The 15339-nt window shown below is 36.7% G+C and overlaps 1 protein-coding gene across 4 annotated transcripts in view; it reads right to left on the bottom strand.

Annotated features, from left to right (window-relative positions):
- Window positions 1–15339, bottom strand: part of TXNRD2 (thioredoxin reductase 2) — a 36543-nt gene that overhangs the window by 3640 nt on the left and 17564 nt on the right. For 2 of the 4 annotated variants that reach the window (XM_049805431.1, XM_049805433.1), the window contains 5 exons: window positions 11050–11186; window positions 5542–5637; window positions 5198–5290; window positions 3795–3866; window positions 1879–1976 (listed from right to left, as the gene is read on the bottom strand). In XM_049805431.1, coding sequence (XP_049661388.1) covers window positions 1879–1976; window positions 3795–3866; window positions 5198–5290; window positions 5542–5637; window positions 11050–11186 — 496 coding nt within the window. Of the gene's footprint in view, window positions 1–1878; window positions 1977–3794; window positions 3867–5197; window positions 5291–5541; window positions 5638–11049; window positions 11187–15339 lie in introns of those variants that run through there. The other 2 variants (XM_049805432.1, XR_007506688.1) reach the window with 2 other exon arrangements.

Below are 15339 nucleotides of genomic sequence, written 5' to 3' on the forward strand. Positions count from 1 at the left end.
AAGAAAAAAATCTTAATTAGGACTGCTGGAAAAAAATCTGCTGAAGGAAGTAATACCAGAATATTCTTGCATGATCTTAGAGAAAATGTGGTGCTTACACTGAAATTATCAATGTTAGAAGCAGGAGGAAAAAGTCTCTCATTTGAAAAAAAACCAAACCAAAACAAAATCACCAAAAAAACCTTGATCTAAAATCCCACTTGCCTAATTCCTTTACTTGTCCAATAACAGACTTGATGACTTTCTTTTGAGCTGCTATTTCTGGCAGGTCATGCTGTAAGAATAGCTGAAATAGCCCTAAATTTAAGAATTGTTTCAAGTTCTCTATGGAATAATGTTCTCTCCCTCTAAAAAACACAGGGAAGAAAGCCACAGATGTCTTCTGGTGTCCCCACCTACACCAAAAAAGCATCAACAAGCAAAAAATCATTGCTGAGCACAGATGTTACTGGACTGCTAAGTGGGGAAAGAAGATGGAAAAATCATCCTTTGGAGAGGCTGAAGCAAGAGCTAATACTTGACAAAGGAGAAAGCAGCTCTTGCAGCGGGTGTTCCACACTGAATGTTCTGGATTTGTGAAATACAATAGAAACCAATACAAGAATCTGACCTGCTGAAAACCTCTTACTGTGGTTAAAGTTTTAAGTTCCCTCAGGCAAGGCAGAAAAGCACTCCAGTTTCATGTGCTTCCTTTTCACTGGTTATTTTGGATAAAACTTCAAAACAATGACATCCCCCAAAAATGTAGTTCTAGAATCTATACCACTGGCAATTAATGGACTACAAACACATGTTGAAAATCTGTACCGAGGGTACACTGCAATCAGTGATTTCCAAGATATTCCTCACATGATACTTGTGGTTCTGCCTTCTTAATCCTTTCTGCTTTTCATTTATGCTAGTCACTCACAACTGTAAGACTAAAACTGCAATAAAATTGTGATGATATTTAGGAAAATGAACTAACACCACAATTGGGGGTGATTTCTTGTGTCCCAGCCGACTTTCTTCAAAGAGGAGTTAAAAACTATAATTTAGTAATGTAAATATACAAATCAACATTTCTGAAGATGTGAATCAGCAGTAAGAAGGGAAGTGAAAAAACAAGTAATAATTGTAGCACATGAGGCATAGCAGGAATTCTCCATTTAACCAGAGAGGACCCAGAGCCATTGCTTACTCCTTCAAAGGGAGGACTTCTATTTTAATATTTCAGCAAAATATTAAACAAGATCAGATCACAAAGGTTCACCTACTTGGGTAAGTTTGTTACTGCAATTATCAGATAGCTCCAGACAAAAGTACCTCCCCTCTCCCATCATCCTACAGAGGTTTCTTTCTTACTTTATCATATTATTATTAGCTTATACCCCAGAAATAAAAAAATTCATGCAAGTCCTTGCTGACCTTTTCAGGACCAATGGCTGTGCACATTTAAAGATGAGATTAGGAAAGGAAATGCTTGACAGGTGTAAAGAAAGGTTTTTATGAAAAGCACAAATATCCTTTTAAAGAAGTGACTTGCAAAACTATATGGTGATTTCCTAGCCTGTGCATAGAATGCAAAAGAAGCTACACTCTGAGAAAACTAACATTAGTCAGTTAATGCACAATTTATTTTTTGCTCTAACTATATCAAGCCAACAATATATTTTCCTCAGTTGTTCCTTAACTATATCCAGTATTACAGTAACTGAATCCAGTACATCTTAATGAAGAACTGCAATATTTTTAGTGAAAATATGTGCAATGCTACATAAAAGTAACAAAAAGCATGGATTCTTTATAGTGTTGCCAAAACTAGGCAGATATCTTTTATAATCTTACAATAACTTAAAAAGCAGTCTTTAGAAGCTAGAGACATTCTTTTGTACTTACTTGATTCCAAGAGCAAATCCTTGAATAACTTCGCCTGCATTTGGTCCAATGAAATGAAGGCCAAGTATTCGTTGCTCTCTCTCTCGTAAGCACACCATCTGAAAACAATACATTACATAGCGATCTTTTCTTAGAACATTTAAAGATAAGGCATGAAGTTGAATTAAATGAAACTGAAGTGCCTTGAGATCCTAGTTCAGCTGTTTATTCCCAGTGTGCCAAGAACTTACATACTTGCTTAAGTCTTACTGACTTCAATAGGTCTTATGCTTATCCTTAAGCACCTTCCTGAATCGAAGCTTTATTAGTGTATGTCTTTCAGACTTCAGAGAGCCACTGACAATGATAATTTGTGGTAAATTGAATACTTCGTTATTTGTCATTTGTATGAAATTGTCAAAATACCTTCTGTAGTCCAGTAACCAGAATAGTGTTAAATTGACACTGAATGGCCACCTTAGCAATTGTCCAAGCCTGTGCAGTTATTCTCAGCAGCTAATCAGCTGTATTTCCAAAGATGACCACTACCAATTGCAAGATATTTTGTGCCTTTGTGATTCAGTCAGTAAACACTTACAGCAGCATGTTTGGTGAGATATGTTTACCACATCAGCCACATAACCTAAAAAGGAGTCAAACCTTGGAAACAGCCAAAGATGAAGTTAATAAGTATCTGGGAGGGCCTGAGTCACTGCACACTTAACTTTTATTAGAGAACTTAATGAAAACTTTTTAGTTCCTTTAAGGACACCATCTTTATAGTTATGAAAAGAAAATCATTCTCTCCCTGTGTCCTCCCATCAAGCATTAAATAATCACTCATCTAATAGGTTCTGCTTTTCAGTAAAGACTTGGATTCTTTCATTAGGAATTGCAGGAACAGCAGCAATCCTGATGTGGTACTTTAAATACTGAGGAGTTTTAAAGAAAAAACTCTCTTGCAATAGAGTTTGAAACTCTCAAGTTTAATGTTTGTTCATGTGTTTTGGGAGTTTAGTAAGGACTATATTCAATATCATTCAACAACTATTCTGCTATTACTACTTCACCCTCAAATATTTACTTTCATTGACATAATTTAAAGGGAATAGCTAAAAAGAAGTAGTATCACCTTAGTTGCACCGATACTTGGGACAGTTAAGGCAAGCTACTAAGACACACAAATCAGATGTGACAAAATATAGTTAGAAAAACTGGTTGCAACTATTGACAATGGATATTCCTTACATAACACAACAATAACAACATAATAATTTGTGATGGACCTACAGAAGTTACTACATTTATTCAAAAAAGATTGTTCCCTGATATTGAAGAGAAAAGAACAAAGAAAACTATGATATATTCTACCAACACTACACTTCACCTTATCTAAGATTCTGTACTATGGCCAAGTGCATCAAAAACCTTCTCAACGCTAAAGCAACTGGCTTGCTCTAAGAGAAGATACATTTCAAGGCCAACTCTTTAGTCTAAACCAGGAGGTTTCTGTTTTCATGAGTAAGACTGAACAGTTACTCTAGTTTTGTAAGCCTTATGCTTAATATTTTGACAGTAGTGTACTTTCCCCAAGAGATGGCAACTCAAATATTACATATGACTAGTTAAGAACTTTGCTGGGGGAAGCAGAGACTAATCTCTATAGAATTTGGAATATTTCTTAGGACCTTAAGAGCAGTTCAAAGATGGTATCCATCAGCAGAATGTCAGCTCTGAAAAATGCTAATATCTGTAAAGCAATTTCAAGATGCAATAGGATATGTAATGAATATTAAACATTTGAAGTTATGCTAGAGAAACAGGCTGTCACCAAGAAAATATCTCATCCATCTTGAGAGGTTTTTTTGCCAGACAGTGCTCCTTAAACCTGGCTGTACCATATCTCTTGTTTTAAGTTAAAAGCTCACAACACTCACTTTCACATAGCATTGAGTTGCATCTCTTTCAGCCACTGTAAACTCTAAAGGTTTATAATACGCATGGTATACCTGGTAGGGAAAACAATAACATTTTGTGTTAGAGAGCACTATTATGTGAAAAACTGCTATTTAGTATTTTAATGAGTACTACAACATATTTATTATGTTATAGAAAAAATTGATTTATTTATAACTTGTTCATTATTTTAAAGAAAAACATGGAAAGCATAGTAAGTTTAACACAAAAGTTTCTTAGAGAATCATTAGATTAAAAACAAAACTGAAAAAAAAATAATCACAAATAATCACATTACTCAAACCAGTGTCCCAAATTAAAAATGTTAGGTTTGTTCCTTTAAGCTTCTCCCAAAAGTTTAATACCTTGTTTACTGAAAATAATGAAATCCCAAAAGCTTTCCATATCTATAATAATGTATACCACAAGACAACCCAAACTGTAATTTTTGCATTCTGAATAGTAAATGCTTATTTTTTCACTAATGATTTTGCCTGGGGCTCCAAGCTAAATCCATTAGCTGAACTTGCTCTCCAATACATACGTAATCAGCATCTTATCACACACACACACATCAATTGTCTGCCTTAATCAGATGAGAACAATTGTTTTACAGTAATTTATATCATTCTAGATGGCACTAGCATCCAGAAACCCAGATAAGAGTCCTAGGACAGATTTTTGAAGTATAAACTGTATTTCAGCATCACAAAAGACAAAACTAATAACTGACTGGACATGAAATAAAGCATTGCAGTTTGTATTTCCATAGCTTACCGAGTCATATGCTGACAGTCTTTTTGAGGAGTGAATAAAGGTAACACAACATATCTTTTCAAGGATTACTTGTTTGAATTTTGTCTTATTATATAGTGATTGTGAATTTCTTCACCATGAACACCTTAATCTCATTCCTCATATCAGAGGGCTGGGTGCGAATATATGCCACAACAGATTTCTTCCTCAATATGCAATGCCCAGGCTTATTGTATCAAGACATTTTAGCCAAAAAGACACTTAGCAGCTTGTGTGAATATTTCTGGGGACATCCCAAAAATTTAGACTAATGAACCTGACCAGTAATTCTGAAAATTAAAAGGAACATAACTGTTATTTAATGATGCTGCACAATATAAGTTACTAAAATGGCAACTAGTTTAAAGCTGTCATACCCTGTCAATAATTTTAAGCCCACTAGGTAACAGCTTCCATCATGACCTGCTGCAATACTTTTAAAGTCCTGAGCTTTTCTGAAGACACCAACTCCCTAACTGCAAACATAGTATTTTGGGGACCAAAAATTTTGCCTGATACAAGAGTGAAACTTCTGTCTTTTCATAGTGCAACTCTGACACCAACTATAAAATCAAAAATGTTTTCATACCTCAATATTATCTGATCCATAACATTGCACAGCCGCTTCTTCTGACAGCCCAACACAACCATATTCCAAGGGAGTGAAAACTGTAGTAGGCACCTGCTTGTGAGAAGCAGAGGAGACAGAAAGTGTTACTGTTGAACCATATGAAGCATCTGCATGGCAGATACAGGGGAGACTTTTGCATGACTGAGAAGTGTAGCTCTGTCACACATATCTACTTTGGCTACTGGATTCAAAGCTGGATTCCAGATGACAAAATGCAATTCCTTTAAAATTCTTAAGAGAAACAAAAGCGTAAGGTTTGGGTTTTGTTATTGAAAAAAAAAAAACCAAAAACAACAACTCACATTGTCATAGTCCATCAATTCTGAAGACTGGCCAAAAAGACGCTGAGCCAGCAGTTTTCCTGCAGCTATTGCTGTGGGTGTTAATTCAGGACGGCCCTAAGAAGAGAGCACAAAGCTTTGTTTTAACTAAGAAGGAAGTAGCATCCAAGGATTTCTCCTGGGACAATGGTCGGAGGACAGCCAAATCTTTGGAATTCCAGCCTACTAGCCAGGGCTCCCAATAGAGAAGGCAGTAATAATTTCTGTCCAAACACGCTTTTAAGTCTCCGAGTTTAATATCTCTCTTAATGGCGGGGAACAAACGCCATGAATATGTCAAAACCTTATATCTTATCATGTCACTTCTTGAAAAAGCAGAGAATATTCACATGCTAACCATTCACTTCCCCCTTTCTTTCTATAGTAAGTCATCAAGAAATTTTTCAGATGGTCTTTTTAAAGCAGGAAAAGCCTAGTATAAAGCAACAGTGTTTTTATAACATCAGACCTTGTAAAAAAAGTTGTCTGTCACATCTTTACAGAACACAGGCACAAAACGTAGCTATTTGTAGGCACCATTACTGACTTCCTATGTTGGTCCTGGATCAGAGAAGTGGAACACTATTGTGCTAGCACTGCAACCTATAGGTTGAGTTGGTCCTAGTCGCAGGCTCTGGTATTAGAGAGGGCCTTGAAAAGGATTGTGATTGACAAATGCTACCTTCCTGCAAGTGAGAAATGGAATGATAGCAGGATATGACCAGGACATGCTCCAGTTCAAGCCATAAGTCCTGGCTACTTTTTATATCCAAAGAGGACTATGCAGTGTGCCAGAACCCTAATTTTGAGTGCTGGCACAATACCACTGGAGCATCAGAACTCCAGTGCTAGTTTTAAGGATGTTGGAAGTTTTTGCAAATTGAAGTAAGGCATTTTCAGAGAAATTTTTTGAAGTCTGATGAAGAACAGTCCATGTAAGTTAGTAAGATCTAATAAACTTCATAAATCTAGTAAAAAACATTATTTAACAGTTCATCCAAGACATATCATCAAGATACATCTTGAGATGAGGATGTTTGTGTGAATCTCTTGTCTGAGATGAGGAAAGAGGTCACAAATCTAGAAGGAATAATGAGGAGACATAAGAAAGCCGTAACTTAAAACACCTTTGTGGGATAACATGGAATGCTTTATAAAACATGTGAAGTTTTGATTCATACAGGTCCTATCTAGATACAACGGTTGTCACACTCTTGCAATGCCCCACTTGGAGGTAGTCATACAATAAGCCCTCAAGAACAGTTTTCAGCAGAAAATAAAATACCGATTCCCCACCACACACATTCAAGTTTCTCAAACTTTTTTTTCACTACCCTGAAGTTTTTTAGCATTTACTGGAATCCGTTCCTCTTTCCCAGATTATCTTTTCTGTATGTTGCTAGATAGATTCTGTATATGGTATTAACTACCATTTACTTCAGTACACATACCATATCAATAATCTGCATATTAATAGGCATTTATGCTTTCATCTGTACTAATAACCACTTAAGTTAAAACTTCCATTGCAAAAAACAAAACTGAAACAACATTATGTCTAACCTGATAACAGAAACTACAATTCTAATTGTTAATGAAGACTAACCTATCTTTCCCCACAGCTCATGACAAATCACAAAAATTCAAGTCTCTCCCTTTTTTCCCCCGCTAAGATCCATTAAGTCATGGTTTTTCAAATCCAGCATTTTGACTTTCAAGTCTGTAAATGTCATTTACCAGATGAAATTTGCCATTTGTTTTTTCTTATACACATTTGCCTGAAACATGGCTGCCAATCATTTCTGTAGCAGGAAATACAGATGTTGTTTTGGCATTCCAGAAATGAATAGAAGATTGGAACGAGAGATAAAATTGTGAAAGCACTGCTACGCATTCCATAAAACCCAGCTAATTACTAAAACATCCATGCAGATAAAGCCCAATTTCTCATAAACAATGACTTAAAGACCTTCCTTGGTAAATATTTGAAATGAACATTCACTTTGCAGTCATGTGTAGAACTACTCTGCTGATTATTATGGATATGAATTGTTCATAAGAATCCTCCAATGTATTATACATTTAAATGAGATGGCTCCTAAGAGAGTTTAAGAAGCTTTGAAGTAACGTGTATTTGTTCTAACACAACTCTTTTTGGTCTTATTTCTATTCAAAGCAACATACTGTACATTCCACCTTCTTTACACATCTTTGTTATAACACTCTTTGAAATATGACAGATGTATAGTGGCATGACCATATGATAAACCTCCTTCTGAGAGAACTTCTTTATAGTGTGTGCCATGCTTTTCAACAAGAATACTACTGGAAGAAGAAGTTTAACACAGAGAGTTTATATCAGTACTGAAATTAAATTCAAACTAAAATTCCAGCTTGATCTTCCTCATCCTGATTACAGAAGATGAAAATGCCTAAATGCAATTTCACCTGTCAGTTGAAAATAATATTTTGCCAAAGCTTGAAAAACTTTTTTTGAGGGTAGACAAACTGACTGATGTCTGGAAGGGATTTCCCCCCCCCCCCCCCCCCTTCTCCAAATGAACAGCTTGGATAACGTTAGGATTCCATTTGCCATACAAGGGTGCAACAAGACACCCGTGCACACATAGTTTCCCATTTGTGCCAGCTGGGTATGACTCCCAAATGAAAACAGTCACTCTGAGCATACCAAGAAACTCACCTTTCCCCTCTCTCACTCCCCTTCCAGCCAGGGCACTGAATTAAAGCAAAAAAACTAGTTCTTCCTATTTGGTAGCAATTTAGTGTCTATTCAGTGTGGCATGGTAAAGGAGGGAGTAAGAGAGCTTAAGAACTACTTGCAAAGGTATGAGCAATAGCATGTTTATGGCAGCAAAGAGACTCTGGCATGGAGAGACCAAAGAGAAATCCTGAACAGGAACACTGGAGAAAAAATCTTATTCTTATAAGCAATATTAGGGATCACTGAAGCTCATACACAGGAAACAAGATTCCCCTTCCTGTGCTCTTTTGGTAGGTCTCACCCTGAAAGTATCACACAGCAAGCTCTACAGCTTTGTGGTTCTTAGCAGGATGCACTTGATTCTTCTGTGTGTATTCTTTGAGATGTGCACAACACAGAACTCTTTCACTGCTGGTTCCCATGCCAATGAAATTTATTATCTAAATTAATTCTGCTTTAAGAAAAAGACAAAATTAATTTAAGTATTCAAATAAAATAAACTTTATTGCTTAGCAAGTGGAAGTTACATGGCTCACATTGTACTGCAGTCAGTAAGATAATGCCAATAATTCCTTCTACCTTTAAATTCTATAAATTCATGAGTACTATACTGTGATTTCTTTAATTCCCTATATTAAGCCCATATGCCAATAAAAGCTTAAGAGAATATATCTACAGAGCACTGATTTACCTTTCCAGTTTTTCCCCAATTGTACTCTGGACATGGTATAAAACTGTGTTGCTGTTTTTAACACTTACATTTAGAAGTGCCTATTGAACAACTCAGGTTCAAAAATCTGCGCTAATAAGGACAAAAGCAGGAAAAGGAAATCCAAGTTTTAACAACAAAATGAAAACGACAAATAAATGAAGATCTGATTTTTTAGATCCAGAGTAGGAGAGCATCCTGCCTCCAACATTATATTTCTTACTCAACTAAATCCTCAAAGGGCAGAAGACAAAAAGCACCCAAAAGGAAATGACTTGCCCAAAATAACACTGCAGATTGGCAATAAAATGAGCAACAGAATCTAAGGCTCTGCCAGCTTTGCCTCTAACTACTGCTTCTTGGAGGAAATTAAAAAAGAAAAGACTGGAAAGCAGGAGGCCTAACCAAGGCATATATCAGGGACAAGCAGGTGTAGGAGGTCCTTGTGAGCAGAAAGAGGACTTCAGGAAACATCCCAGAGCAAGAAGTGACAAGTACAGAGGGAACCTGTATGTGAAGTGAGAAGGAAGGAGAGGAACTGTACATAATCCCAAAGCTCTGTGTGACTGGACAGGACAGAGAAGCTGTGGAGACTAAGAAAAAAAAGGAGAAATAGCTGAGCAGGAAAGAGTTTTAACACAGTTTGAAAGGAAATGGCAAGTCATTCACATGAAGATGGAGACAGACAGGAAGAAACACATGTCTACATGGAGGGGAAGAGGTCAGGAATGGTCAGCAGATTTATGAGATTTAAGTGTCTCTGGCAGTTCCAGAGTCCAGTCAGAAATTTGCAGGGCTATTCCCAAGATGTTATGTAACCTGTTACATCCCTTCAATAACTCAGAGCACCTGTAGGATTTAAAAATTTGAGACACCTTTAAAAGATTTTAAACATGGCAGAATGAAAAATCTTTTAAAGGTCTGTCAAATTATACTATATATGGTGTTTGGATATTGCTACAGTATTTATATTCACCAGACTTTTAAAACAGATGCCTTCACTATATCAAAACCAATCTTGATAGGAAGGCATGTGCTTAATTCCATTAAGTTCAACAACAGGTGACAGAATTCTGCATCTTGCAATGCCCAGCTTCTATATTCTATATATTGCCCAAATTTTTCAGGAACAGTAGGCAGCTGATGAAAACATCCTCCTGTAACTGTACAGTTCAGAATCTAGACAAACATTATTTTTTATGACAACATAATATTTGAAGATGCCCTATTTACAGTAAATACTCTGAGTTCTGTAAACTGAAAATTGAGGGATTGGAAGTATTTGAGTGCACTTTGATCAGGACAAGACATTCTTGTCATAGATAACTGTAGATTATTAATAGCACTAGATTAAGGCCACAGAATTCTGCTTTTGCCTCTACAATAAGTAAATAATTTTGCTTAAGTTATAATGTCCCCCTTTAAAAAAACACAACAAACAAAAAAACCCCACACCAACCAAAAACCACACCTTATGTTTACTTGGCATAATCATTCACAAATCATGAACAGAAGTCAAATACATTTAGTGTTTGCAGCAATTACTTTTTCTTATTCTAGAGGAGGATACTTTTGTCAGAAGCATTTTGTGTCAGGGAGCAGAAAAGCTGTCTTGTGACTAGTCTCAATTAAACCCAAAATACTAAAAATGGAATTACAGAACTTGTCACAGTCATTCCTAGTAAGTATATTCAACTCCAGAAGGTAAGAACTGCTTTCACTCAACATTCACAGGCAGTATGAAGTCATATGTCTAAAGTGATAAAAACATTATTAGAAAGATAATTGAAGTGATAAAGACATTATTATTAGCCTCTGACCAATGATGCGTTCCCTGATAAACATCAGTAATAATCTCTAACGCTGAGATACTTCACAAGATCCACATGAAGGAAATTACTGACCCAGGTGGCTGACATAAACACTACAGCTCTGCAAAATGAAAAAGCGCAAAACACTAAGATATATACTAGAGCATGACGACATCTGGGGACTAGTTACTAGTCAGGAACAAAGTTGGCTTCCTGTTATTGTAAAATAGTTTATGTAGACTCAGTACCTCTGTTATGTCTCCAACTGCATAAATGTGAGGAACAGAAGTAGCTTCACTGGCATCAACAATGATCTTTCCAGTTTCAGAATTAGTTTTCACTCCAACTGCCTCCAAATTGAGAGCTTCAGTGTCAGGGGCTCGGCCTTAAGGAAAAAAAAAAGAAATTAAAGTAAAAACTATTGGAAAACTTCAGCAGTGTTAAATCTAAAAATTTGGCATCCTCCGCTTTAGCTTTCCAAGAACTTTGTGCTATTTGATAGTCCAAGCAGAAATATGACAAAATTTACCTCGTAATGAAAAAGCTGTAAGGGTGGAAAGTATGGATATGAATTTCTTTGTGAAAGGAGCTCTATTATTATTGCCTTTGCTCAAACTATTTCAGAGAAAGTTATCCTTTAAAAACGTGCAGGACAACATCCACTCCAAAAAGTGCAAAACCCACAGGTTTTAATATTTATTGAACATTCTAAATTCAGTTTCCTAATGTAGCATGAATATACATATAATAAGCAACTTCTACACTGAAAATTTCCAATAAACATAACCAAATGACACTCATTACTAACAAACAGCCTGTTGTGCACACTTGTGGATAAAAATTATTAATAATGCTATTAAACATAGCTGAAGTCCTCTTTTCTTGTTATCTGATATGCTTATCTTAAAGATTTTTTAGTTCCCTCAGCTTGGATGAAAAAGTTTACCAGCTTTGCTCTCAAGTCCTTACTCTGTATTTCTGTAGAGTTTAGAAACACTATTCCTAGAATTTAGGAACACAATTTTAAATGGATTTAAAAACAAATTAGGTAAATTCTGCCAAGCCTAGATTTTATTACAACTTCCTCTTCTAATGATTTTAAGTTATCTCATTTTTAAAAGAAATATTTTTGTAGTGTTTTCTGCATAGAGTTACCACTTAGACCACTGAAGTCTTCATAACATTACACTGAGCTTTCTATAGAGTATCTAACAAAGCAATTCCTGACCCAGAAATTGGAATCTTAAATCCTATCCAATTTTTCAAATGTATTTGAAGGTTAATAAGCATAGTGAAATTATCAGGTACTCCCAAAATATGTAGGGACACACAGGATCACATATAAAATATTATGTGAATATATCCAAATGAAGGAATTTTATAACACTGCATCCATTTTTAGAGGTTATAAATGAATATGCATATATCTACATCTACATATATAGGTCTCCTTTGCCTGAGTCATGATTTTATGTTTGATGTTAATACAGAGCTATAGCAAAGCAAAACAAAAGGGGAAATGTGTTTTCATTATAAAAACAAGCTCTTTGATGTTAATGTAGGAAATTATTAAACAAAAGGAAAACCTGGCTTGTCAATACAGACCTAATTATATGTAAACATATGATTCACTACTTTATACATCTGCCATACAGCCAGGCCCCCCAAACAATGTCACATCTGAATGCCTCTGTAAAGACTTCTGTGTATTAATTTCATCTGGTGAAACCAACACTTCCTCTGGGAGTACTGACTGAAGCTGTCGGCACTTGGCTATCTGTCTGTCTTCCCTTCTGTTGTCCCCATGGGATGTTGATCTGCTGTTCCTTCTCTGCCCCCTGCTCCCCAGTCCTGATGCTATCAGGCAACAAAAATAATAAACCTCCAGGACCTTATCTTGGCTCGGATGTGAAACAACTTCCTACCGTTGTATTTCTTTGTGTATTGAGAGTAAAGCCTGGATATTCTGCAAATGGACAACTAATGGGGTTTTCTAGTTTCCCCTTTTTCCTGCCAGGCAGAGCCAAGAGAAAGCTTAGCACGCAATGGCAGGCACTGAAAGAGGAAAAAAAGAAAAACTGTCAATAGAGTCATTTAAAGACCTGTGACAACAACAGCTGAGTTTATCAAATCTGCAGGATAACACTTAACCTTTTGATTTCAGTCTATTTTAACATGTGTACAGCTTGGTATTAATAGCTAAGAGTTAAAAAAATGTGTTGCTACTCAGTGAAATTTCTCTCTCAACTTTTCTGCCTAACTATTATTTCTGAAAGCAAAACCAAAACTTTAAAAAACTGAACTGAAGCTTTATTGGCCTTTAGCCCCATGCTAGCTCACCTCCATAAGCCAGAATTGCAGTTACTGATCTTGCTTCACCTCAAATTAGGTAGCTTAGGTTCATGATTATCCAATGTGTCTTGGTAAGTTTTAATGTCAAATTCAGGAAATGCTGATATTTCCTAACATTCACTTACTTGTATTATAGAACTAGTTCTCACCATTTTTCAGTAGTATTGGATCAGAAGGACATTTGTTTCATACCCATAACTCCTAAGTTTTTTACATTTACAGCTTCAAGAAAGCCTAAGTTTACAGCTTATTTCTAAGATCCAGAAGGCAATATAAAATTATACCAAATCCTAGTAGGCACACAACATAGAGATAGCTCCCTCTAAAGCCAGGACACCTGCTTTTAGTTTGAAGATGTCCACTGCCCTGAAACCGCTACAGAACAACGAGTGTATGATTGTATAAGACACAAGACTAGATTTAGCTTTTATTCAAAACAGCAGATATTACACCAGACATCTAGAAGAAAGGTGCCAATTCAGATATGACCCTTAAAAAGGTTACCTGCCTCCTGCACTTTTAATACCACATCATATCTCATCTTTAATAGACCCATACAATAACTACATAGCTGTGAAAACCACACAGATCCCTGCTTTCAGGGCCCGCCCCCATTCACTTTTAACTTTAAAAGAAAAAACAGCTTTTTGATCTGTTTTTGTAAAATCCACAACCTGGCTTCCTAAGGGGGCTGCCAGGCAGCTCAGCTACAGAGAGTGACAAGAGACTGGCTAAAGCACCCATCTCGGATATTTGCTACGCTGGATATATTGTGATGTAGCATTTCTGTCCCATCATCTGCTGGGGGCTCTGGTAATCACACTTGCACACAGAATAAGGTGAAGGCAGTATCACGCTGCTGTGACCTTCAGGTGCAAGACCTTCAACAATGGAGACTGAAGCAGCTAAACTGAGAAGAAACCACAGGAATAGGCATAGTCACATAAGCAGCAGCAGTAAGTGAGTGATAGCATACTCTTGCATACAGCAAGATTTCCTAGGGTGATAAAGGTGCAGCTGACAGCAGAATTTTATAATGGGTCTTCTGCAGTTTCTTAATCACAAAAGCTGGAATGTCTATTTGCCCCCCAGCATTTGAAAAATCAAAACTAGAGCCAACCAAGCATTTTATTATCATCAGGCATGATACTGCAGATGGCCACTGTGAGGATACTGCAGGATGACAGGATGGTTCTTCTAGTATAAAACTTAAGCCCAATAGTCTTCTCCACTTCTTCCCTATACATTGGCGATTTGACACATCATAACTTTACCCAATCTGACCTTAATCAAAATCTCATCCGTGTTCCCAGTCTTGGTACTCTCTCTCATCTTGTTCTGGGTGCCTGACACGCTCCCCAGATTAGTTGCAAGACCACTACCCTTTCCTCCTTCAAATCCCTCCTCAAAACTCACATGGTGTTCACTAAAACATAGCCAGCTGATAACGACTAATAAAGACCAATTCAGTGTAACCAATGTTCAGATTACAAGAAAATATTGACTACAGTAAGGTTAGTTAAGGTTAAAAAAAGTTCAGAACCCTTACCACATTGATAGCAGCGTGCACCAATTTTACAAGGTTGTTTTTGAACATTTCATTCATTACTGATAAACTTTCAGCATGCCTGCCACGATTTGAAAAAAATCTGACCCTTAGTCAGTGCTGGGGCAGTAACTAGTTCTTTGACAAGTCTGCTAAGCTGTACTACCTCTTGTAGCGTTGACTAGTAATACTTATTACACAGAGGAGTCATCTCACCAGAAAGCTTGTTGGCAGCCATGGTGCAATCAGTAAACACTTGGCCATCACCATCCACTGCACACATGAAGTTACTTGTGTCTGGAAACATGTCACTGTGGTCCTACCCAAACAACAGCAACAGAAAAAAGCAACTCCAAGTGACATGCAACCAAGTTAAAACCTTACAGCTTGGGACAGAATTCTAACAATTTGTTTTGTTCTCAAGGTCCTGTACAAGGTAAAGTGGGCTGGAAACATTTTCTGAGAAGAAAGCTACAGTTCACCTTCACGTTAATTCTCCCACACTAAGCTTGCTTTAACCAAAGGTTTTGCACACCCTTAAAGGATGGCTCTGCAGTCTCAAAACTCAGTACCCACCCACCACCATTCCCATGTGAGGTCATTGGCTTCAATCTCCTGGACACTTAAGGGTGAACAGAAC

Source organism: Accipiter gentilis, chromosome 7 (genome assembly GCF_929443795.1).
Source record: "Accipiter gentilis chromosome 7, bAccGen1.1, whole genome shotgun sequence".
In the NCBI taxonomy this organism is placed as follows: Eukaryota; Metazoa; Chordata; class Aves; order Accipitriformes; family Accipitridae; genus Astur; species Astur gentilis.